General features: G+C 37.1%; 2 protein-coding genes across 8 annotated transcripts in view; both read left to right on the forward strand.

Moving 5' to 3' along the window:
* LOC135695659 (uncharacterized) lies at positions 1-8,604 on the forward strand. 2 transcript variants are annotated; one of them, XM_089109490.1, is made up of 14 exons: positions 1-274; positions 511-670; positions 896-956; positions 1,203-1,250; positions 1,630-1,742; positions 2,169-2,285; positions 2,703-2,765; positions 3,401-3,482; positions 3,692-3,773; positions 4,203-4,329; positions 4,778-4,849; positions 5,128-5,202; positions 5,523-5,637; positions 6,082-8,604. In XM_089109490.1, exons 1-13 carry the CDS (start codon positions 240-242, stop codon positions 5,631-5,633), a joined length of 1,146 nt encoding a protein of 381 aa, XP_088965616.1. In that variant the 5' UTR covers positions 1-239; the 3' UTR covers positions 5,634-5,637; positions 6,082-8,604. The 2 variants fall into 2 exon arrangements, with proteins under 2 accessions (XP_088965616.1, XP_088965613.1); XM_089109487.1 differs by having other exon boundaries at positions 2-274; positions 6,049-8,604.
* The window catches only part of LOC148960590 (protein FAM124A-like), a 23,009-nt gene continuing 5,565 nt past the window's right edge, over positions 5,677-23,120 (forward strand). Inside the window, exon 1 of one of the 6 annotated variants that reach the window (XM_065214823.2) lies at positions 5,677-8,604. Coding sequence is in view for 1 of the 6 variants with exons in the window: in XM_065214819.2 (XP_065070891.2) it covers positions 19,490-19,499 (10 nt within the window). In the remaining 5 variants the exon portion in view is untranslated. The other 5 variants (XM_065214820.2, XM_065214819.2, XM_065214821.2 and 2 more) reach the window with 5 other exon arrangements.

Below are 23,120 nucleotides of genomic sequence, written 5' to 3' on the forward strand. Positions count from 1 at the left end.
CCTCTAAGAATGCCTCTAAGAATGGAAACAAAAACCTCAAACATGAGCAAATGTAGAACATCTGAAATATTTCACCTTACTCTTTTCTCAGGCAAAATATCGTAAGGGAAAGATTAATCATGTGTTTGTTCTAAGTAGCAACTCTAAACCAGCAGGTGTTTATAGTGCGAATGATTTTCAATGACTTACGGCTAGTTACTATTGGGGAATTCTCATTCTAATTTTTATCTGTTCTCTTCATGTCACCGTCTTCGAAACCAAAGCCTTTCCACCAGTGAGTATTTGCTTTGATATATGAAATTTCGCGTTGAAAAACAGTGACCTGAAGAATTTTTTGTTGAATTTATTCTTAACTATGAAATATAAATGTAAAGAAATAAAAATTGTATTGCTGTGTAAGGATCAGGACAACTTTTGCTGGAAATCCTGCATGATTTATAGAGAGAAACCTGGTTCATAGTTTTTATGACCGTGAGCATACTTCTGACACAAAAATTCAATCATTTGAAGAATGACGTTGAAAGTTGGTACAATTCACCATCAGCTGAAGTACAAAGATGGCGATGAGATCGAGGAACTGGCCTGTGATGAGCAACAAACTGGCGAAGAAACTCCAACTGCTAAGAAAATTGCAGCAAAGAAACCGAGCATGCTGAAGGCTATCTCCGAGGTATTGATGAGGAGGACTTCTTTTAAATTTTAAAAGAATTTTCTTTGAATAACTGTTACACACAATTGAAAAACAATCCATATGTCACAAGAGAGTCAGAAGTGAAGTTTAACAATTTTATGTTGACTGTTTGTACTTCAATAATTTTAATCACAAATCAGTGCCTATCGTCGTAAAGTTTTGTGGAACCGATTGGATTCATGAACCACCTCTCTTCATTTCCAGGATCAATTCGAAGATGTTCCCGACACCTTTGATCCTGATTCTAGGATCGGTCAAGGTTCAGGTGTTTATATATTTATTCTCTTCTTACTTTACGCTGCTCTTTACAGTGATTTTAACTAGACGACCTTTTTGGTGATTATAAAAAATGAATAGCAGGCAAACTTTCACCCAAATTTCCATATTAACAAGGAATCGTATGTTAAAACCACAATGCTATTAGACTTACGAAAAGGTTTGATTGATTTGGCTTGCATTATTTTTGGTTTTGCTCTTCCTTGATGTATCACACGCTAAACCTCTGTTGTAGATGGCGTACCAGATGACGAGATGCCATGCGCCACTGACAGGATTCCAGGTGTGACTCAATAGGTTTTAACTTTGCATTCATATTCTATTGCAACAGAATGATCGATCGAAAAATTTGTATGAACCCGTTCTGGATTGCAAAACAAGTTGCTACGTTTAACATCCTTAAAGGCTGGTTTCCACTTGAGCGAAATCTTCAGCGAAAATAAGTATTTGACTCCCAGCTTGGTACAAATCAAAATATTTCCAATTAATTGTATTTTCAACTGGTGCTTCATACTGTTGAACCTGCCAATGGATTTCGTAATGTTTGTTGAATCGTGTAAAACCAGAAGATGAGCGGGAAATAGTTGAAACTAAGCAAGAAATCCTTGATTTTTGAACATTTACTGCAGCAAGAATTAAAAGAATTGCTTTTTTATTTGCAGAAACATACGAACCATCCTCTGGAAAAAAAGGATTGGACGCGAGAACGGAGGTGTCTAGCCAGGTTGAAGATGACGCAGAACCAGCAGTGTGCTGTCACTGTGGCGTCAACCAGGTTTGGCCAGTTGTCTTCTAATAAAGCCAAAACGCTTTGATGAAATGCTCATTGAATCATATCAAAAGCCTTACCTTTTTAATGCCTTACCGTGCTAATGCCTTACCGTGCTAATGCCTTACCGTGCTAATGCCTTACCGTGCTAATGCCTTACCGTGCTAATGCCTTACCGTGCTAATGCCTTACCGTGCTAATGCCTAAGGGCATCTCAAACAAGTGCATTAGCAATTGCTTCTAAGGGTCTGTTTGCAAAAGAAAACAGAATGAAGATTTAACTATCTGGAAACTTCAAATACATTGCAGGCATCATTTGATTGTGGGAAACCCAAACCTGGAAGTTATGGTTTTTGAGGTGATAAGTGAAACTTGCCTGATTTTTATGAATATCATATGTAAAGAAGCAATAAGTTTCCTCTTAATTTGAAGGATGATGGGCTGATGATCTTGTGCGGTGTTTGTGAGACTTGGCAGCACGCTGTTTGCTTTGCTATCCTTGAATCAGCTGATGCGCCTGTCAAACACACATGTGCTACGTGCGCAGAGGTAGGCTGCTTTTTAAAGTACATGCAATCTCATTAACAGACAATAATAGGTCTACTTTGCGGTCAAATCAATAAAGCCATTTAAAGTATTTTTATCCATCAGAATGACTGCATGTTGGTACTGAATCCTAAGTTTCCCTAACTTTAGCTGTTTTTAATTTCACTCTGAAAATTTCAGTTTTACACCAATCATATTTAACATTATATTTTTATTTGGATTTTTTAAGAAGAAGTCTTGATTATTCAGCACTATTGCTCACGAGTATCTCTTATTTGTTTTACTTCGTGAAAATCTCAATACTTGAGGATTAAACGTTCTTCTGTAAGAATCTGCTGCCTTCTTTCATATGCTTCCTTTCAAAATCTTCTTTGGTCACCTGTTGTCTTAATTCTTGACATTTAAGTTTGTTTCTTCTAGAAATTTGACGATCATCGGTGCACAGACCCGCGACTAGAGAGGCTGAACAGAAACGAGCTCCAGGTTTGTGCTGCAATTCCTGGCTCAGGGCCTTAATAAATGCTTTCTTGAAAAAAGATATTCTTTCGATTGATCAATTAAATAATTCTTTCTTAAATTTGCTGAATTTTCATCGCCAGAGTTTTCAGTCTAATTGGATTCCAGGGTATCCAAAAACTCTAGAATGAGAGTCATCTAATCAACTTTTTTAAATGTATTAAAATAAAGTTTTTATTTAATTTAAAGTTAGAAACAACATCAAGTTTCTTGAAGACACATGAATTTCCAAATACTTTAAAACGTTAGACATAAAGTATGTGATCGTGCTTGGCTTTTGGAGTTTCTTAGCTCTAACGTTTCCACGATAAATCCATGTTTACTACTCAGATCTCTAGAATAACCTTTTTTTCGGGATCGCTGTTGAAACATTTCTTCACTTTTATGAATTGTTAAAGCCAGATAGAACCTCATGTCGCATACATAACTGGCGTCTATGCAACTGCCCTTGTCCAAATATTTTATTGCAAGCTGCCATCGTATTTGCAGCGTTCCATGATTTTATCATTTTCATTATAAGAGACAGTTTTTTCTTAAATGAACGGTTTTCTTTGCATCAAGAAGTTTTGATTATGCCATAAAAGAATTTTCTTGCACTTCAGGCAACATGCTTATGGCGAAGGGCAATGATAGCAACATCAGAAATGACAAGGATTACTGTTAATTTGTTGACAAGAAGACTTGGTAGGAAATCTCCTAAACTATAAGCCACTCTACGCATTGTTACGTAGTTGAGAATTTCAAGCTGGGCGACACTTCATATTTACATCCTATTACTGTGGTTCCTCCTTTCCACTTCTCTTATTTTAGATTTCTTTTCAATGCTTTACTTTTTGCTTTTAATTTTTTCGTTACTCATTTTTGCTGTCAAAATATTTTCTCTTGATGTTTAGGGACCACCAGTAAAATAGCGAGTCATATCTTGAAACGTCTGGAAAAGGAAGGCTACGTCAAGACCACAAGCAAAAATAAAAAGTTCTAATGCTATGTTATATACGAATTTTTAAATATTGTCGTAGTTACTGGATTCATAGCCTGAGATCTATCTGTACGAAATTTTTTATTTTCACAATTCCAAATTAACAAAATAATTTGACAAGTTTCCACTCCATCTTGTCAGGTGCAGTCTTTGTTTTTCTAATTTTTAGGGTTACTTATGTTGTGTTAATCTTGTTTTATTGAGTTTACCTTGAGTTTTAAGAGAGACTTTTAAACTGTTGCAATGTACCTTGTTCTTGCAATGTTGCATTAGGACAAGGAATTGAAAATCCAGCACTAGAAAACCAAACTGATTTTTTCAAATACCCAAAGTTTTATGCGCACCAAGATTATATCTTAGCGCCCCTTAGATTATAATTTCCCAATATAAAAGAACATCACTCATTAATGTGGTCATCTCTGCAGAATTGGGAAGTTTGTCAACAAGGAAAAGATACTTCAAGACGGAGTGTGCACGTATTTCCGAACTAGCCAAGACGTGTGCCAGTCTGATCCAAACAGCCAGGAAAGCAACGATACACCCTCAGCAGAGGTAACAACATTTTGTTAGCAAGTGCATGCATCTTTACAGCGCACTTTGAGATGCTTATTTATTCATGTTTTAATGTTTTTGTCTCCTTTGTAGTTATTTCTACGAAAAACGTACACTTGCAAAGATTTTATTTGGAACAGGGTACCTTCTCAAATTCATGAATGGCTTTTTGCTGTATTTGCTCCACGCATTCGATCAAAAATTAAGGCTCTTGTTACACCTGATAGGGTGGCTGTTTCTCTCAGGAAATTTCAAGGGGTATCCACTTTTCTATTCCAAAATTTGCCAGTCGCCCCATGCATCGATGGTACTAAACACAAGGATTATAAAGACTCAAGCGCTTTCACATGCTCTTCCTCGGAAGAACGATTCTAAGAATGCATCGAAAGTAATTTACCAAATTTATCGTGTATGTTTGATCTTAGTATGATTCCATAACTTATTTCAGGGTGTTGATGCTATCGTGACGCGTGCATCAAAAATGGAGCTTGAAGAGAAAAAACCACAGCACTCCTCCCAGGTATGTTTAGCATCGGTCATCCTTTAGCACAAGGAACGTTTATGGACATTTCAAATCAATCCAAAGAGACAGCTGATTGTTAGACATTCATTTCCTATATTCTGAAGCTGGCATTGTCTGCAAAATTTTGCCAATAATTGGTTTTAAATTTGTCTACCGGAGTCAGATCTATGCATGAAACCCAAATAAAGGAATGATAGAACGCGGTTGTATGTAGATTATTTTGGATGAGTTGATTAAACAGCTTGAAAATGATAACAAAAGACGTTGCTTTATAGGATAAGGAGATGAGTGAGATTCAGGATATATGCCGTGAAAAGACCAGGAAGAGAGTTATCTCGACAGTCAACGAGGTATTTCTGAAACTATCTTTTTTGGTTGGGCTTGCAGTTAAGTTTCTACTTCAATCAAGATTAGATGCGGAAATATCATGTCCTTCTTCACATCAAGCATAGAAAACTTTTTCCAAATTTTTATTCATTCTTGTGAAAAGCAAGCAAAAGAGCAAAAGATCTTTTTGTTCGGTATGATAACCAGGACGAGTCACACTGTAACATTTGAAAATAAGCCAACAGAGGCCAATAGTTTGCTTTTGATAATCCTATTGTTCAGTGCACTAATATCTTAATAACTTTACAGTGGTTTATTTTCGTTGTTCTCTTCACATGTACAGGGAGACGAGTTTGAGATCAGCGATAGTCAAGATGTGATGGATGCTCCCAGTGAACTTCGCCCGGCTAAAAGATCGAAAGCAAGCGCGGCTGTACACTCTCTTTTGGTATAAGCACGTAAGTGATATGTACTATAGTTTCGTATAAGCGAGTAAACTATTTAGTTATTCACTACAAGCTGAATCGCATCCACTTCTTACTTTCAGTAAATTGTCTCTAAAAAGGGCTTCAGGCTTTTCAAAAAGCTAAGCAGTGACCTCCAATTAACCATTCATGTCATTGTAAAACTTTGATGCACGAAAGCAGGTTTTCCTTCATTTCTTGCTCACTGCGGCGCCTTTTTTAAATTTTGAAGAAACCTTTCAAGATAGAATTTCTTCCAAAAATTTTCTGCGATGCTGGTAATAAGGTATTGGAAGAAAGTGCCTTCGTCCTCTAGCAATGAAGCAGCTTTTTCTGCTTTTGGAATGCGTAATTTGACAACTACAAGTTTCTCAATTTCTTGTTATCTACCATGCTCCATTACAGAACAACACGATTTTTTATCATTTCATTGCAAAGCGTTGCCCGCTCCACCTTACCCAGTGCAAGGTCCTGCAGAAGAAATGATCAACAGTTACGAGACTTAACAGTTCCATGTAATCATAATGTTTAACAGTTCCATTTTTGATTCCACACTTTACACTAAACGTTGCATAAAGTTTAGATTGAATAAAGATTGTCTTCTTATGTGTTTGGTAGACTTTCGAAAGACAGTAAACTTGTGTTTAAAAAAGAATGTTAGTCTTTTTGTTGTTTAATTGATAATAAGAGGTAAAATCTATCAGTAATATGTACATGTTAATGATTCAAAGATGGCTATTTAGTAAAATGAATGTAAAAGTTGTAGTTAGAATGTTACATTTATTGATTTATGAACTAAAATATGGTTTATTAGCAATTCATAGCTATTAAACATAAATGTTTTACATGTTTGCAATCCAGAACATTTGTAGGAACAAACTCTTGATTGTCTGTTCATATTCTGTTCATATAAATCAGGCTATAAATTGATGAATAATACTTTATATGGCATTTCTGATTACTACTGTTCATGCCAAAAGTGATCCAAATCATAGCATCAATGATTGTGATGATTAAACATTTATCAACTCTGTCAGAGTTACTCAGTATCTGGGATAGACAGATCCTTTTTCCAATAGTTTATTTTTGCAATCTATGTAATGTGGTGTGCATCACGGTTTTTGACATTTTTCGTTAATACTCAATTGTTTCCTTATTCAGTATTTCTGTTGAGACAGGTCTTCTTTTTCTATTAATTGTTTGTTCCAGTTGAAAGCGGTGTTATAAGCTAAACGACTGTGAGCCGCGACTTTCAATCTGACGCTTCATGTTGCAACTTCACAACGCTTTTCTTTAGTGCTGTTTGTCCACGGTATGTTCAAGGATTTGCGAAACCTGAACACACCTCTAATTCCATTATTAAACAAAATCACTTTCGTTGTCTTTAAACTCTAATAAGCTAATACGTTTGTTTTGCCAGGGTTTATTAAGAATTTACTTTGATTCTGATAACCTTTCAAAGGATTCTTCAAGCCTGTGCACGCTTTACATTCATCTTTTTGTCTTCTGAACTCATAACGATTTGAGGTAATGGCTATCCAATTTGCACAGAATGCAAGTCTGACACATGTGTGCTATTTAATAGTATTATTTTCTTCTTAATTTCATAAATCCAGCATTCGCCCTACATGGGTTTTATCTGCTTAAGAAGTATTACTAGAATGGAAATGAAATGGAGATCATCTCTTTTTATTGATGGCATAATTAACTGATGTGCAGAGAAAAGCTTCCTAATTTCTGCTTGCACTTTTTGAATTACCAGAAAATAGAGCTCTTGAAAGAAAGTCGTAACAGAACCTCTGAAAAGACGAGGGAGGCTCCATCAGAAATCTAAACTAGGATCCTTTTAAATAACAAAGGACAAGGTTGCCTTAGAGTAGATGGGCGGTATTTTTACTTCCATTTTTGTCAACTGGGAAACCAAAACTGATCGTTTTCAATATTTTTCTAAGTTAATCGTTAAAAGGATAAATGTGAGCTTTCATCTTGAAATGTTTATCCTTTATCATTTACAACCATGTTTGAATTTCACATTTTTTATTAATAGGGTATCAAATTCAGTGTTTACGCAGTAGATGCTTTTGAAAACGATGAAACCTTAAAGAATTTACCAAAACTATTTAGTTCTCAATTTAGTTCTCAACAATCTTGAAACCTCTTTCTATCATCCAGTTTTTCTTTCTATTGAAAAGTAGCCAGTTGATGATGTGCACGTGCCTTTGACTAAAGTTGCATGATATAATTATCTGGTTTTGCTCATTGGTTGATTTACGCAGTAAAATTTAAACATTGAAGAAGAGTTTCAGAATTACCGAAAGATAGCAGAACTTCAATGGTCTATGTCCTTTCACATAGACGTCACAGCGTGAATCATAACCATCATATCCGCTTTTTTAACATATGGTGGGGAGTGAGTGTTTCTATCTTGAGTGTTGCTAAGCAGAATAAACTAAAGTGGTTACAAAACCTTCAAGCTATGCTAATTGTTTCTTCTCTGTTTATACGATCCTCTACACATTCTGCTCTTACTATCCTTTCACAGCCCCTCTCTCATTTTTCCTTTCCCCAGTGATTTTGCGTCGGCTCAAATTCTATTTGTTCCATTCTCTATGCTTTCTATATTTTTTTGCACCTATCTTCGTCCCCCTGTCTCTTTGTTTAAATCGCATTACCCTCTATATTTGTCCCTGTCTTCGTCGTAGCCATTGCTATTTATTTCTTTCAGTGTACGAGCGTAATTTCTGGTGTTATCACGTTATCAATATATTGACAATCTTTAGCTTGAGATGAATGCACTATAGCCGGGCAATTCGAGCTTACGAACTGCAAGGGTCATTAGGTAACATAAGTCAATCCAAATATTAACTATCATAACGAGTCGCAGTCGGTGATACTCTTATCAAAGTCTTTATGGCTCTTGTTCCAACATTCGCAGCTCATGGCTCTCTCAAGTGTTGTGAGGTTTGTCACTTTGTTCTTGTCATTTTAACCTTGTCGTGTAGCAATCGTTATGAGCGACTGAGAGCCAAAATTGACAATAACACTTTATCATTGAAAGTCATCACTAACTTCTGCCTCTTTCTGCATTGAAGCCGCTAAACAGCCATTTCATTTTTTTCGAAACTCCGGTAGAAAATCATCACTAAATTCTGCCTCTTTCTAAATCTCTTTTCACTTTTGTCACAATCCTACATCATTTTATGAGAGGAGTATCCTGCAATTAGATTATTTGTTATTATTTGTTATTTTATTCGAAGACCATTCTGTCAAAAGGCATTTCATTTTAAAATATGTTTTGTTTGCATAAGATTTGGTCCTTTTTCTTGTCTAATCATCATTTTCTTCCAGTCTCTGATACAATCATTCGTTCTTGTATGACTTACTTTTTCTTGCAACGCAGTCCTGCTTGGTATTTGAAATGGTTAACAATGTCTTCGTGCGTTCATATCTTCTAACCTGACACAAAGGAAACTTTTCTGCATAATTTTGACTGTATATCTTGAAATTGTCATTTGATGGATTAATATTGAAAAACTACATAGCTTTTTGTTCTTTTAGACATTATTGAAACTCTTTAGATTGAAAAAACCGCTTGTACACAGCTTTCTTCTACTAAAAAACTTCATAGACACGACATTGTTGATATCAGTCATGGCTGTCTTTGAAGAAATACTTGTGAATTCAAAATCTGACATGACGTTAGCTTATATATCACCATAGCTGAGCAATACCCATGTCGCTTTAAAGGCGATTTACTACAGCATAGAATAATAATGGATTGTACAGTCAATGCTTAAGTAGAGGGTTACGTGGGACGACAACATCGGCTCTTCGGTATCACCCACGGCCCGCTGGATGTGGTATCGCCCACAACCATTGTTGCATTGGTCCTTGATTCCTCGTAATGGTTTCAACTCTGAATATCAGCTCATGCTACAATAATTTGATTTTATTCAAGCGTCTGCTGATGCTACAATCTTTTTCTGCTTGATACTACTAATTGGCTCGAGCTGTATCACACCTTGATTTATTAATCATAATATCTGTATTTCAATACATTAATATTTAAATGTATTCAATATTTCATTTCATCGTTTCTTAAAGTTCCTCTCAGGCGTATCAACCCTTCAATTTATGCCACAGATTAAAAGAGAGCTCACCTTGCATATTCGTCTAAAATCGTTTAGTATCATCGGAGAAAGCAATGATCAAAATTCAGAACGATGCTTTAGTACCAGCAAATGACTTTTTTCGTTTACATTTCATTTTAAGCTTATTTCAATTAGTGTGTTGTCATATGTATCATTTCTGAAGATTTATGAAGAATAAGGGGTGAATTAATAATATAATTCCCTAATAAATCAGATGTAAATCTACGGCGCTCTAAAATCTGCAAGTCCTTTAATCAGATGCGGCTTCGATGTATCAACTTATTTGAAGGTTCTTGCCACGCAGTTCTGTATTTTGCTGGGTTCATGACAAAAGCAACATGACTGTCAAAGCCCAAATTGGCCTGCAGTACCCCAAACAACGTTGCAAATTGATTCTTTGCCCCCCCCGTGCTACTTAATTAGACAAGAGTACTCCATCCCACTAACGGCATCGAGGCATGCTGATATCTTCACAAATTTTCAAAGAATTTTTATCAAACAGAAGATTGTCATTTTTCTTCCAAAAAAATGCTTTTTAGGGTGTTTCTTTCTTATCTGACACGCGTAGTCGTTTTTAGGATGATATTTTCGCGCCTCCTTGAACAAATTCTGAACCCTTGTTGGTCAGGTAGGATTTTGTTGTTTTGTTGAGCTAAGCCCCACAAATCCGGCTACGTCAGACTGACCTCAAATTGCTAAACATAGCAGAACAGCTCGCTGTCAGAGCTGGGGCATCCGAGTTTGCTTTCAAATTTTCTCATGTTGAATTGGCCGCTTCGTACGCACGCGTAACCACATACAGGTGCAACCAGCTGTGGAAAAGGAGCGCTTCGAGGCGTAGGCGGCATATCAGCGCGTCGGAAAACGTCCATGTCTCCCTTGTACACTATTAAGGACGTGTGGTTAAGCTACTGATAGACTAGAACATGATCGACAGCTAAGAACTATGCATTTAAGATCGTTGCTGCTTGACCCACTGGCAGAATACTGGCGAAACGTGTAAGTGCATGGAATTCGTTCTACGTACGTTCGAGCTTTTTTCACATGATGATGAAGAGAACAGACTGAGTGATCTAAATACTGAATGTTATTGCAATCAAAGGTAAATTAATCGCATATTACTTTGATAGAGGTTAATATTCTTTTATCAATCATGGTTTTCCTTTTCTCAGTTATTATATGTTTCATGCTTTCTAAAATGCAAACGTCCGAACAATTACGTTGGACAATATTTGAATTAATATACATCTTTCAAAGAAAAGGAATTAACCGGGAGTAAAGCCTATATCATTAATACATCCTTTTTAAACTTTGATTACACATAGAACTTTTACTTATCGTAAGTTTGATACTATGTTAGCCATGAAACAGTGCTCGGATCAAATGTGGAAGAGTACATCAGTTATTGTGGTGTCACTCATGTATAAGACCTTTCGTCTTTAATGAGAACATTCGTGTTCCTACAAGAGATAAAAGTAACACTCGGTTGAAGCATGAACCCGTATAGTTTGTCCCTAAAACCAACAACCTTCTATTGCAAACTGAATGCAGCGTGATGCTGTTCTTTGCTGTAGTAAAATTATGGACACTTGAAAGTGTCTGTTTCAATTGGTTGCCCTTTTATTGATGTGCCAAATTCTTTGGTTGTCTCCCCACGCACAATTGCATTTAATTCTTTCATCTGCCGATGGAGAAGAATTCCTACCTGATTCATCCTTGTCTTGTATTTCTTTTAAACATTCATATGTTCTTTCTTGATATCTTGATGGTCCCCTTAATAAGCATTTAATAGTTTTTATGTAGCATAATTTAGCAAAACCGCTTTCCAAAATTTATTCCTTGCGACCTAACCGTCTCGTAAATGGAATATTTTGTCGAGCCTCATTTAAATGAATCAGACAGTTCATTTTTTGCTTATTTCATTCAGTCAACAAACTTCTTATTTCATTCATATTGTGCGCCATTACACCCTTCATTTTAACACGTTTGTAGCTGTTACTTTGATTTATAAAGTAGCAGTGCATTAAATCTCTCAAATATAAAAATGCGGTTTATAAAAGCACTTCAGTCATAGTTTCTCTCTTCATTACAACGTTATAAAGCAGCACTGTTGAAAAATCAAACGACTCTATTGATACATTGATACGTAGTTCAACCCATATCTGCCCAGAAGTTGTCTGTTTCCTCTTGTGGCTTTTCTTATCATGTCACGTATACGTCAAGAATTGCCCAAAAGGCAAATCAACGTGTAGAATAAGGGACCTTTCTTGCTCAACTCACGACGACTTTTTCTCTCGTTTCTTTAATAGGAAAAAACCCTTATTTCATTTCAACTCACGCTCTATATAACTAACTCGTATATAATCTTCATCATTTTTTGTACTGTAACCTGTCACTCTGTAGCATGCAGTTTCTTAGCTGTTTAGCCACACACACCTTCCTGTCCTCATCAAAGAAACGCAGCCACTTTTTACCGTTTCGAAAAATTTATATGTAATTTTTAACGTCCGGTAAGATGGCTAATCTATTATATTCAGGGTCGGGGTGGTTAGGGTGGGGTATAAAGTTTGAGCCCAAGAGAGTAAGTACCCTGAGCATCCCTATGCTTAATTTGTCAGAGCGCCCCCTTGGAATGCAACAAGCTTGACTTTTGCAAGAGCTTCATTCTATCAATGAGCAACCAAACCTCAGTTTTAAACCTCATGTTGACAGCCTCAGTTTCAGTCTGCCGCACGAAGACGTTCGAATTATTACCTTCACAACTAGGATTCCTTTTCCTTTTTTGCCTCCCGCAAAATCTCCTTGCCACCCGTACCGCTCTTTGCATTTCAACCTTATTATCTTTGGGCAGAATTATTTGAACAGCTAATGCTAATAAAACAAGGTGCCATGCAGAGTAAACAAGAAAGAAGCCATTATTTTGGCTTTTGTGTCCCATCGACGGTACCACGCTCGTCACTGGGGCTCCCCTTAACAGGGATTTTACCTCCGTCATGCGTTCAAAAAGCGGAAACATGGCATACTAGAAATGTCATACCACGTAAAACAGGAATAGGAACTTTAGGTTGAATACCCTCTTAAAAAAGCTCTTGAATTTATTTGGCTAATTTGGCCACAGTTACCCGTATTAGCCGAGTATGCTGTATGAAAAGGCACGATCAAAAGCTGCTGCGTATCGGTTACATATGTTTAGAGAAGGGTGACTTCAGGGTACAGCAGAAATATAAACTTCATGCAATAACGTTTGTCTAAAGATTTTGCGGTTTATCCATAGAAAAGCACAATTAATTTCTTTCGCAAATGCATGTGATGGTCGTGTTCCAAACCGTATCTCTAGGCTTATCCAGATGACGTTACTGAAATCAGCCGCAACGCTCTTTAGAGGCAGCCTGTGCAAGTTTCTCTCCAAGGCGCGGGATCGCCAAATGCTTTAAATTCAGAATGAAACTTCCGCAAAGTGGTACAATTGGAAATGCCATAGTTAGGATTAGGCAGTTCCGTCATTCAGCTCCTAGCATCAGAGAAAGTCTTTTTGAAACAAATAATAAACGGGTTCTCCTAAGTTTACTTTTAACCGTGCGAAAGAAGTTCGAATTGCTTAAAGATTTCAGCCATTCTAAACGGAATATGGTCTTGAACGCATTTCACAGTTGGAGGGTAGAAATTCATCAAAATGAATCCTTTTGCAGGTCGCTTAACCATCCCACATTTTTGCATTACGCTTGATTTGCTTTTTTGCCAAGGACCAATGATGAAGCAAGTCTGTAATCTTAGTGAGACAAGTAAGTTGGGTCAGCCAGTCCTTCGAGTGCTCTTCATTTATCTTAGCTTTAACCCATATCACAGCTAAACACAGTTAAACTCACAGTTTCATTATGTTAAGACGTCAGGCAAATCTTTGTTTGGATCTCTTCGTCTGATTATCTTTTCATATTTTTTCATGTCATATAATGTACCTTTGATACGAAAGAGAACGTCACATGGCTCAATCCCTTGCATCAGATGAGCAAACAAAATGGAAACTGAGAAATGAGTTATGTGAGAAAACAAAAGAACATTTCTATTGCAGATTCTGTGGTGCAGCATTAACGTAAATGTTTCTTTAATGGATAAACACGGTAATGCATGTCTATTCGAGAATTCTGTTTGCGCATAAGAAATGGACCGGAATTTCATTGAGCTCCAGTCATTTAAAGAAACTTATTCATCGTTCTGCATCACCTTTTCGCATGAATACTGACGATAACACATTGCTACTACAGTAAGATATAAAACCGTGAAAGTTCATGTAATGCTTTTTACACAATGAGGCTGAAAAGTAGGTGCATGCATGAGCTAGCATGGCAATGCAAGCCAATGTATCGTAATGCCTAGAGAGGCTAGACCACACCTTACAAAGAGACCCCTGGTTGCTTTAAGGGATCTAGGTTGTCTTTCAATTCTGACTAAATCGATTAAAAGAACCTGTGCTTTATCAACATCTGTTTTGTTACGGATTCCCCTATTTGATTCCTCTTTTTGGCAGTTGATTCACAAGAGGAATGTTGAGTATAATTTAGTCTAGTCTGATAGCTTGGAGCAATACATCTAACTTTTACGATTTTGTTGTTGTTGTCGTTGGGAGTTTTTTCCATCTTAATGGTTTTTTCCAACTGCAAATAGCAACTACATATTGTGCTGCGTGCAAAGCTCCTTCTAAATATTTCCTGTACAATAGAACATTGCATGCGATTTGATCAGCTTCTTCAGATAATCCTCACAGCATTACAATATTTATCAAAGGTAAAGATTTCTATTTTTTCAAAACAAAATTACACATCAGATCAATATGATAATCCTTGCTTGATACCAGATTTTTGTTCCACATCGACTGTAAATTCAAAAGCCTCTTTATAAAGCCGTCCTCATTAATAATTAATGTCAGTTGCAAAGCTTCCCTCTTTTTTTTTCTAATTTCATGACTTTGGTTTAGCAAATGTGTACTTTCGCCGATATCAAATTAAAAAAAACCATCAATAATTGAGCGTTCTGTAATGCCCTGATTTACAGGGGGTTTAAAATGGATCACTTTGATCGTATTTCGAGAAGTAATGTCCGCCAAAGGAGACACTACATGTAAAATAATAGACGTTCTGTTTTCTTAAGCAGTGAATATCAAATAAGAATGGAGCATAACTTTTTATAGACGACTGGGATTTGGTCAGATGTTCTGATAGAGGCTATCTGAAATGATAGAGGCATTGTGTAGTGATAGAGGATGTGAGATGTTTCGATTTTGGCTCCAAGCAACATTTGTGAAGTCTGCAGTAAAAGCAGTTGTTTCTTTCTAATCCTGATTCCACATAGCTGTTAATAAGGAAATACAATACTCGGAAGCTACCAAAATAGTATTGATATAATTGAGTACTCGTAATTAGTTTGTAAAATGCTTCCAATGTTTACAGTCGTTGCACTGGAAGGAGATCATAGAGAAAAGCAAAGATTTTGGTATTTATGCAAATTTTCAAGTAATACTTTTTGGTTAACAATAACTTACTTGGTAACCTCTATTCCCATTTTTTACCCAAATAAGCAGTCAGTAACGCAAAGAAGTTCCCATTTCAAAAGGAACCTTAAGGCTTATGCTGTCATTGCTAAAGGCTATCTTAGGATGGGAGGGGCCAGTTTTCAACCATAACATCATATCGATCTTTGCGCTCAATTTTCTTCCAAAAAAGGCTTGTTTCGTAACACATTTTTTCTCAATGATTTCAGGGTCGTTTCCGGATATAGTTTTTACGCTCTCTTCATCATCATTTTGCATTCATTCTATTGTTTACCCCCGTTTCGTTAACCCCTAATCCCGCGTAAACCTGGTTTTCAAATAAACAAACATGGGAAGTCAAACAGACGACCAGGTCTCGCGCACTCGGTGGTCGGAAATTAGACATACTTCTTTAAATCTGATCAAGAAAACATAGAAACTAGACAAAGTGTTGAGCTCGAAGATTTTCAAATAGCCTGTCTTTTATTGAGGCTTAAGCATGCAGCAAAAGGTTTTCAAGTACTGGTGGGTTTTTTGCTATTTTCACCAATTCATTTCGGTATGATATGATAATTATACGATCTATGCAATGGCGTAGCAGAAGCAGGACAATAATGGCAATGTTTTACTACTTGCTTTAATAAACATTAATGGTGGCATATCCAGAATCCTCTGATTTACGAATGTATATTCAAGCTATTTATATTTTCATACAAGCTATGTTGGCTGCAAATGGTTTGTTCTTTACTGTTAGCTGCCGAGACGAGCTTCGATACCACTTCTCAAAGAACTTTCTAGCCTTGTTCATTTAAACCATTATTGACTATTTAAGTAAATTGGTTTGCTGTCCCAGTTAACCATTTTTCAAAGGGAACGGTTTACTCTTTTCTCCCCTGCCATTCATACTCGCATTTTGGTAAAAGTCATGGTTGATTTTCTTCTATTTCATTAAGTATTAAAAGATGAAAACTCTGTTTATTGCTTCGATGTATTGCAAGCAACGTTGTGGTACTATTTTTAGTATTAAAAATACGGCGAACGTTGTGATGAGTTGGCATGCGGCTAGAGGCTATCGCAATACGAAGAATTCTATTGATTTTTGTGGTCCTCGTATACCTTTGAAACGTCATTTGCTGGACTATGCTAGACCTTCCACGTGTAAAGCTGCAGCATTATGCCAAGTTATGATGCAGCCTGTGTTCGCTTATTTCCGTTTGTGGCAGGGAGAAATGTTGATGGTTTTTGGTCACCATAGATGCTAGACATCGGTTCGTGGCAAGTTACGCTGTAAACATATGCTTATTATGTGTTCCCATGGTTTTGTTTCGAAGTGCATGGATACCTGTTTTCATCGGGAAATTGTTAATTTTAGAGTTTCACCAGCAAGATTTGTAATTTCGATTTTTAAAGTGTGACAAGTTGATACCAGGTCTCATCTGACTTTTCCAGTAACCTTTACATAATTCAAAAGTCCCCCTTTCCCCGTAACCAGCCTTTAGAGGTCTACGTTCCGTCTGTAAAAGCATGCGTTTCTTAAAAAAACTTTTTTGCCCAAGCTTGTCTTTTTGTAATCATATTCACATTTTCAATTGAAAACGTCTTCTTCAGTTCGCTTCTCAGGATATTGGCTTGCAGGCTAGCATCATTTGGTGTAACTCAACATTCTTCAGAAATTCACATGGATGCTTAGAAAACTGTGAAGTTGATAAGCTTTTAAGATAAAGAACTTATATAGTTAGACATCAAATCATTTGAAAAAATTATGGTGTCAACCATAATTGCTTAATTAATGCATTCTCATGTATGAGAAGAAATCAGTGTCAGTATCCAGAAGATTAGCTCAGATTTAGAAGGTCATTAAAAGATTACATGCTCGCAGTTTCAACTGTTTTTGAGAAAGGTGCAGTTTCATATGTAGGAATAGACCAGGTCACCTGCGCTGCTTGTAAAATGTTTATTACGTCATGACCAAACCTTCGTAAACAAGCAACAGTTTATTTAATAGGTTGACCGTTTAAGGTTCGTTAGATGTAAATCGTTCTTGTGTGCTTCTTTCTTTCCCGTTTTCACTGTCACCTACCATACTCCAACTAAAAGTCTTTCAATTGGTCACATGAATTTGCTGCTCCTAAATGACCCAGACGATTCGTTTCTCGTGTGGCCAAAGACAGTTTGGAATACGCCTATTTTTGGCAAGTTGCAGCATTTGTTCCTCTCTTGTGGTAGAATATAACGAAGTTGGAGTCTTCGATTTTCTTGGATGTAAATGAAAAACATTAATACGGTGCCTTGAAGATATCTTGTCCGTCAACAAATGTCTGTCGTTTCTATACAAGAGTGAAAGACCCTGTCACAACTCGCTATATTGCTGTTATTATCTCAAGGCTACAACGCGGATCATGTCTCTCGTATCAGAAATATCCTTTCAAATTTACTCAGCTTTTGCTTTGCTTTATTGGTAAGAGACTTTTTTGAGAGGGAGGTGGCTGAAATCTTTTATCTTGTAATTGGAAGGTCATATTCGATGTCTGTTAACCTGAAGTGAATTTCTGCTTAGTGATTGGTTGACCGACCACCGTAAAATATAAGTCCACTAACAGCTGCTCCGGGAGCCTGGACTAACGGAGCATCAAAGAGTGTAGTCGGAATGTGTTCTCTCTATTGAGACAAACGTTGGAGAAATGGCCTATGCGTTTGCTGCACAAGGCCTGTTACTTAAATTCTCAGTAACTTTTAAAGTTATGAAAATGTAACGTAATGTTGTAATGTAATTAATGTAATGCTTTGTATCGATGTTTAACAATTTCAGCAGTCAACCTCGTTCGTGAACTCTCTTCACTTGGGAACTGTCGATTTTCGAATCATTGAATTGCGCGATGTCCCAATTAATGCTCGTTAATTTCTTGAAAACGATGAGAATTTCCTGACAAGATTGATGTTTTAGTGTATTTCTGTTGCAATTACACCAATTTTAAAAAAATTCTACTAATTTAAATCAATTTACCGTTAATTGATCATTATGGAGCTCAGAAACTAAATGATGCGACTGAAGAGGAAGCTTTAGTCAAAATTTCAGTAGGTGTACAGAAAACTGAACGAGTTTCCGTCAATCAAAGTGATACAACTAACTATCACATGATATATGAAAGGCCTTTCTACCTGTTGCCAAACTTAGAAATTAATGCCATATCGTCTGTGTATCTGTGGCACTTTCCTTCAGCAATTTAAATCAAGGATTTGAAACTGGACATGCTTCAACTCAAGGGGACGTTTGCGCGTTAAGAGGAAAGGAATTACCGTGTTTATAAAGCTATTCCAATCTTGCTACAGTATTTGGTCTTTTAAAGGGACGGGTGTTTATTAAAAAATTGGCTTTTGTGGAGGGGGGCATTTATTGGAGAGGGGCGTTTATTGAAGAGGGTGTTTTTGATAGGCCAAATAATGTACTTCATGATTGGTAGCCGCCCAAAAGCAATGGAAATCGGGATACAACCCCGAAATCCGACGAGAACGAGTTTCAACTGGTACCAGTTTGTATCAGTTCTTGAATTTTAAAAGGGCGTGGCACCTTTTTTCTTCGGTTGTTTTGAGGCTAATGCTTGCAGTGAACATGAACATGTACCAAAGCGACAATTACTGATCTGAAAAAGAAAGAACCTTACCTGTGTTTCTACAATTTTTTATGAAGCAAAATACAATAGTATATTGCATACTGCCTAAAGAAAATACATTTTTGACAACGTTCCTAGCAAAATTAGATAGAGTGTAACAGCGAAAAATATATCCCATATATATGCATATAAAAGATACAACGAGACAAAATGGTGATGGCGTGCTTTGCCGTAAAATCCGTCTCTCCTCCGTAACGTCTGCACGCATGTCATTGCCATCCCTGATAGCAATGTAATCAAAGTGATAATGGCATAATAAAGACAAATTACCCTAGACTGGCAATACGAGCACCGCGTTTAATATATTTGCTCCCCAATTTTCAAAAGGAGTCGTAATTAGAAAGCAGGAATAGCATCTCGATTTGAATTGTTTTAATTGATTGTGTAGGAGTTCATTGCAAACATAACTGCCTGTTGTATTTAAACGATTAAGCCGCTTCCTGAGTCAGTCTTCTGCAGCAAACTCGGCCTGCCCTCGAAATAGATGTCGAAAGTAGCGAATGATCCAAGGTTCGTTTTCTCAATCTCTTTTGTTTTTAAAAATTGTTACTTTAAATGACTTTTTACATGCAGTTGAATGCGGTCTAAAGAGGCGGGCCAGTTACGGCTTCTCTCAAATGGATCAACTGAAGGGTTCGTACTCATTTTATTGGCATCTAGAAAAGCCAATTTCTGCATTTCTGCATGCATGCATGGTAACATAAATTGAAAAATTCGCCGTATTTGAAAACATATAGTGAGGGCGAAGTGCCGGGAAACAAGGTCAGGACACCGGTGCTCTGCCCATCTCTATGGTTCTGTCCCGTTTATTAACATGTAGAAAATCACGTGACTGGCAGCGTCTTTGGCAGGCAGCCCCCTTTTCCACCCACGTGATGAGAAATATCATCAAAAGTACAAAAACTTCTGTGTAATGTATTTAGGTAAACAATCTCCATGTACTGTTTCCTTCCCCTGTTGGCATTTCTTTAGCGTTATGTTTGTTTATGATGTTCTTTAATGCGTCATGCTGTTAATGAATAAACATAGCCTAACGGGCTGAGCCATATAAGCCGATTTGAAAAAGCATCAAGATAATGAAGCGTCTTTCCTTTGCCAAGGACCGGCAAGGACAGGCTGTGCAGGTTGCCTACCTGATCCCCTGATCCGTATCATGAGGTTGCTCGTCTTTTGTATACGTTTGCTTGTAACTGGATTAACCGCAAATGCAAATTACTTTTGTTTGCTTTACAAATAAACTGCGTTTTAAAAACAATCATATCACGCTTCATTAATGTACCACGTTCTGATAAATTGCCATAAATTGCACGAACAGAGGTACTCCCTTTCATCAGTTTTTTCCTAATTTAACTAATTCCAGGGGCGTCGAGAGGGAGGGTTAGGAAGGGGAAAAGGTCCGGAGCTCGTGCTCCGATGGGGCCCGTGATAATGTAGTAAGATCTATTTCAAATGCAATAATGCAAAAAAGCTACTATTTCAGGTTCTTACATGAAATCAACCCCCATTCGCAGAGAAAAACCATGTTCACATGTCCTTGGTTAATGTCTATTGTTTTCCACATTCTTGTACAAATCTTTAAAAATACTTTTTTAACAATTGCAGCTAAAAAGGGCGTTTCCATAGTTCTCCGTGAGACTGAAGGGCGTGGCCAAAGAAACATTTCTTAAGGGGGTCCATTTTTGTGAATCACCCCTTGGCCCGAGCTCACTTTCGAAGGCCCTGACTGATTCTTTTAGGGATACTTTTTCCCTTGTTCACTCTGCCAGCTTTCTTCTACTACACATTTCGCCACTTTTGTCGCCAGCGTTTACGATTTACGTTTCCTTGCGACGAAAATCGCAGTAGCTACTTGAAACATGAGATTTTTGCTGCATACGTGGGAAAACAAATACAAAACATGCTAGATTTTTCGCTTGCTACAGGCTGGGTACTGCCACCGAAGACAGGGGACAGCGCTTCAGCCACGCTGGAAAGCTTCTCTTAGAATTTGAAACATTTTTTATTCTGAACAGCAGATTCCAAAGAACACGAGGAAGTCCCCATCCTCCAATAGGCCCCCGAGGGGGCTAATTGATTTGAGGCGTTCTTGAATGGGGGCTGATTAGAGAGAGGATTGAGACTTTTTAAAGTACATCTCCATATAAGTACCTCTTCTTAAGCATTTCCACTTTTTCCAAGGTGGTTTGAGAAACTATACATTTTGCAAGTCAATTGACAACAAATCTTTTGAACATGCTACGTCTTCTAAAGTTCTAAGAAAGGTTATCGTCAAGGATTTGCGGGTTTTCGGGTTCGAAGATTTACCGTAAATAAACGCAAGGACATGGCGTCTGAATCCTGTTATCGTGCTCGCCCTTTGCCTGAAGCGGTTCCAGCATTCTGTCCTCACCAAGTGTTGTTTTTCTACGTCACGGGTCATTTGCGGGAATAATAATTGTACGGAAATTTCGAATACGTACGTAGCTCCCTTTGAGCTATGACATGCTACTAAAGTACCATTGAATGGAAGTCAGCGATCTTTCAAAGATAAGCCGATTGTTAGGAAGGCTGATCGATCTATGCTTGTCCATGTTTGTTGGTTTTTGACATTCTTTGACGGTCTGGTTAAGTGAAATAAACAGAGGCGCAGCTCCGGTCTGGCAGATGATAGATCTTCTCATCAGCAAAGATTATCTGTCTTCTTCCAAAAGTATTTTCTTCGTTAGTTTGCAAAAGGATTGGGGCCACAGGGCCCTCGAGGTATTTCTCTTGAAATTCTTCAAGGTATTTAAAATTCTTCAATACACAATTGATTCTACTTTATCAAACCTCATTTAAAATGAATTGAAGTTAAATGCTACTGACGAGACAAACCAAAAACCCAGTAGTCGTTTTAAGTGCGTCTCGTTTATGTTAGCAAAATTCTTGTTTTTAAAGATACGTTTCGATGCCATCTTTCAAAGTTCACTGAAGGTCAAAAAATAAGAGATTCAAAATGATGCAGAACAACAGATGCAGAAGAGAAGACTTAACGATAGGTATTGATAGTGAAAACTTCTATTTAACAGAGTCTGTCTGGGTTATGCCCTCTTTGAAAGGAACTAGAAAGCTTGTGTTTAGAGCCAGGCAGTCAGGCTGTTTCATACGATTGAGATCTCCAACGTAATAATTAATTTCCAGCGCCTGACTTTGATATAAGCAAATTCAAGCTGACCACACACAATCGATGAGTTATCGCAGACCACATCGACTTTCATTCGATTTCTGTCATCTTAAGTCTCAAAATTCCAGAGTTTGAAGTGAATCAAACCAGTTTCAGTGATTGCTGTCTATCAAATGCTCAGGATTGTTTTGAGAAATGTTCAGTCTCCATTTGAACACATCTTTCTTTTGTGTTTTTTTTAAATCAGCCAAACGTTATCACTGTCTTCAATCTAATTTTTTAGGTTTATCAGAATCCCAATAACTCTATTCATCATAAATTCAAAAAATCTAATACCTTTACCAAATCACAATTCTTTCGGCTTTTGTATTGTTCATGTTAATAATCTTGAAGTTTAAAAGAATTATGCAATGCGTTATATTCTCAGTTCGCTTTCAATCTCCGACTGTAATTTTAATTTTTGATTTTATCTTTTGCCTTCTCGAACATCATTGTCTACCCAGACAAGTTACGGTTTGACGTCATCAAATCACCCTTGCTACACGTACACCAATACAATGCATTTATTTGTCCTTTGTAATTCAGTATTAAAATGCACGAAACTGGTGCGCACTTTCTATTTGAACTGTGTGAAAGTTTTTCCCCTTTTAAATACAAACGATCCAATTAAGCTCATGACAGTAAACAAGATTTGTTGGTCTCAAGAAACGTTAGATCTGCAGATGTTTTGTTTATATTCTGTTTTGGCTGGTGCGTACTACGATTCACGGTAAAATAATCTTGTTGCAACAAGTCCATGATACAATTTTTGGAACGGCCATCCCTTACAATGACTGCTCTTCCAGCATATTGCCTATCTTTTTGCATTCTTAGCGGATTGATTCTTAAGTTTGCATTTTTTGCATAACATAGATCCAGGTATGCTTTTGTATTAACGGCAATATTTATTCCATGCATACCAGTTTATTCCATGTATTGGCTCATCACAA

Source organism: Rhopilema esculentum, chromosome 2 (genome assembly GCF_057945365.1).
Source record: "Rhopilema esculentum isolate cy_ngs chromosome 2, ASM5794536v1, whole genome shotgun sequence".
Lineage (NCBI taxonomy): Eukaryota > Metazoa > Cnidaria > Scyphozoa > Rhizostomeae > Rhizostomatidae > Rhopilema > Rhopilema esculentum.

Excerpts from the sequence above, each read along its gene's own strand:
- LOC135695659 (XM_089109490.1), top strand. The coding sequence starts at position 240 with ATGTCACCGTCTTCGAAACCAAAGCCTTTCCACCA. Across the intron at positions 1,251-1,629 it reads CGCCACTGACAGGATTCCAG|AAACATACGAACCATCCTCT; the intron begins GTGTGACTCAAT and ends TTTTATTTGCAG. Across the intron at positions 2,766-3,400 it reads TGAACAGAAACGAGCTCCAG|GCAACATGCTTATGGCGAAG; the intron begins GTTTGTGCTGCA and ends CTTGCACTTCAG.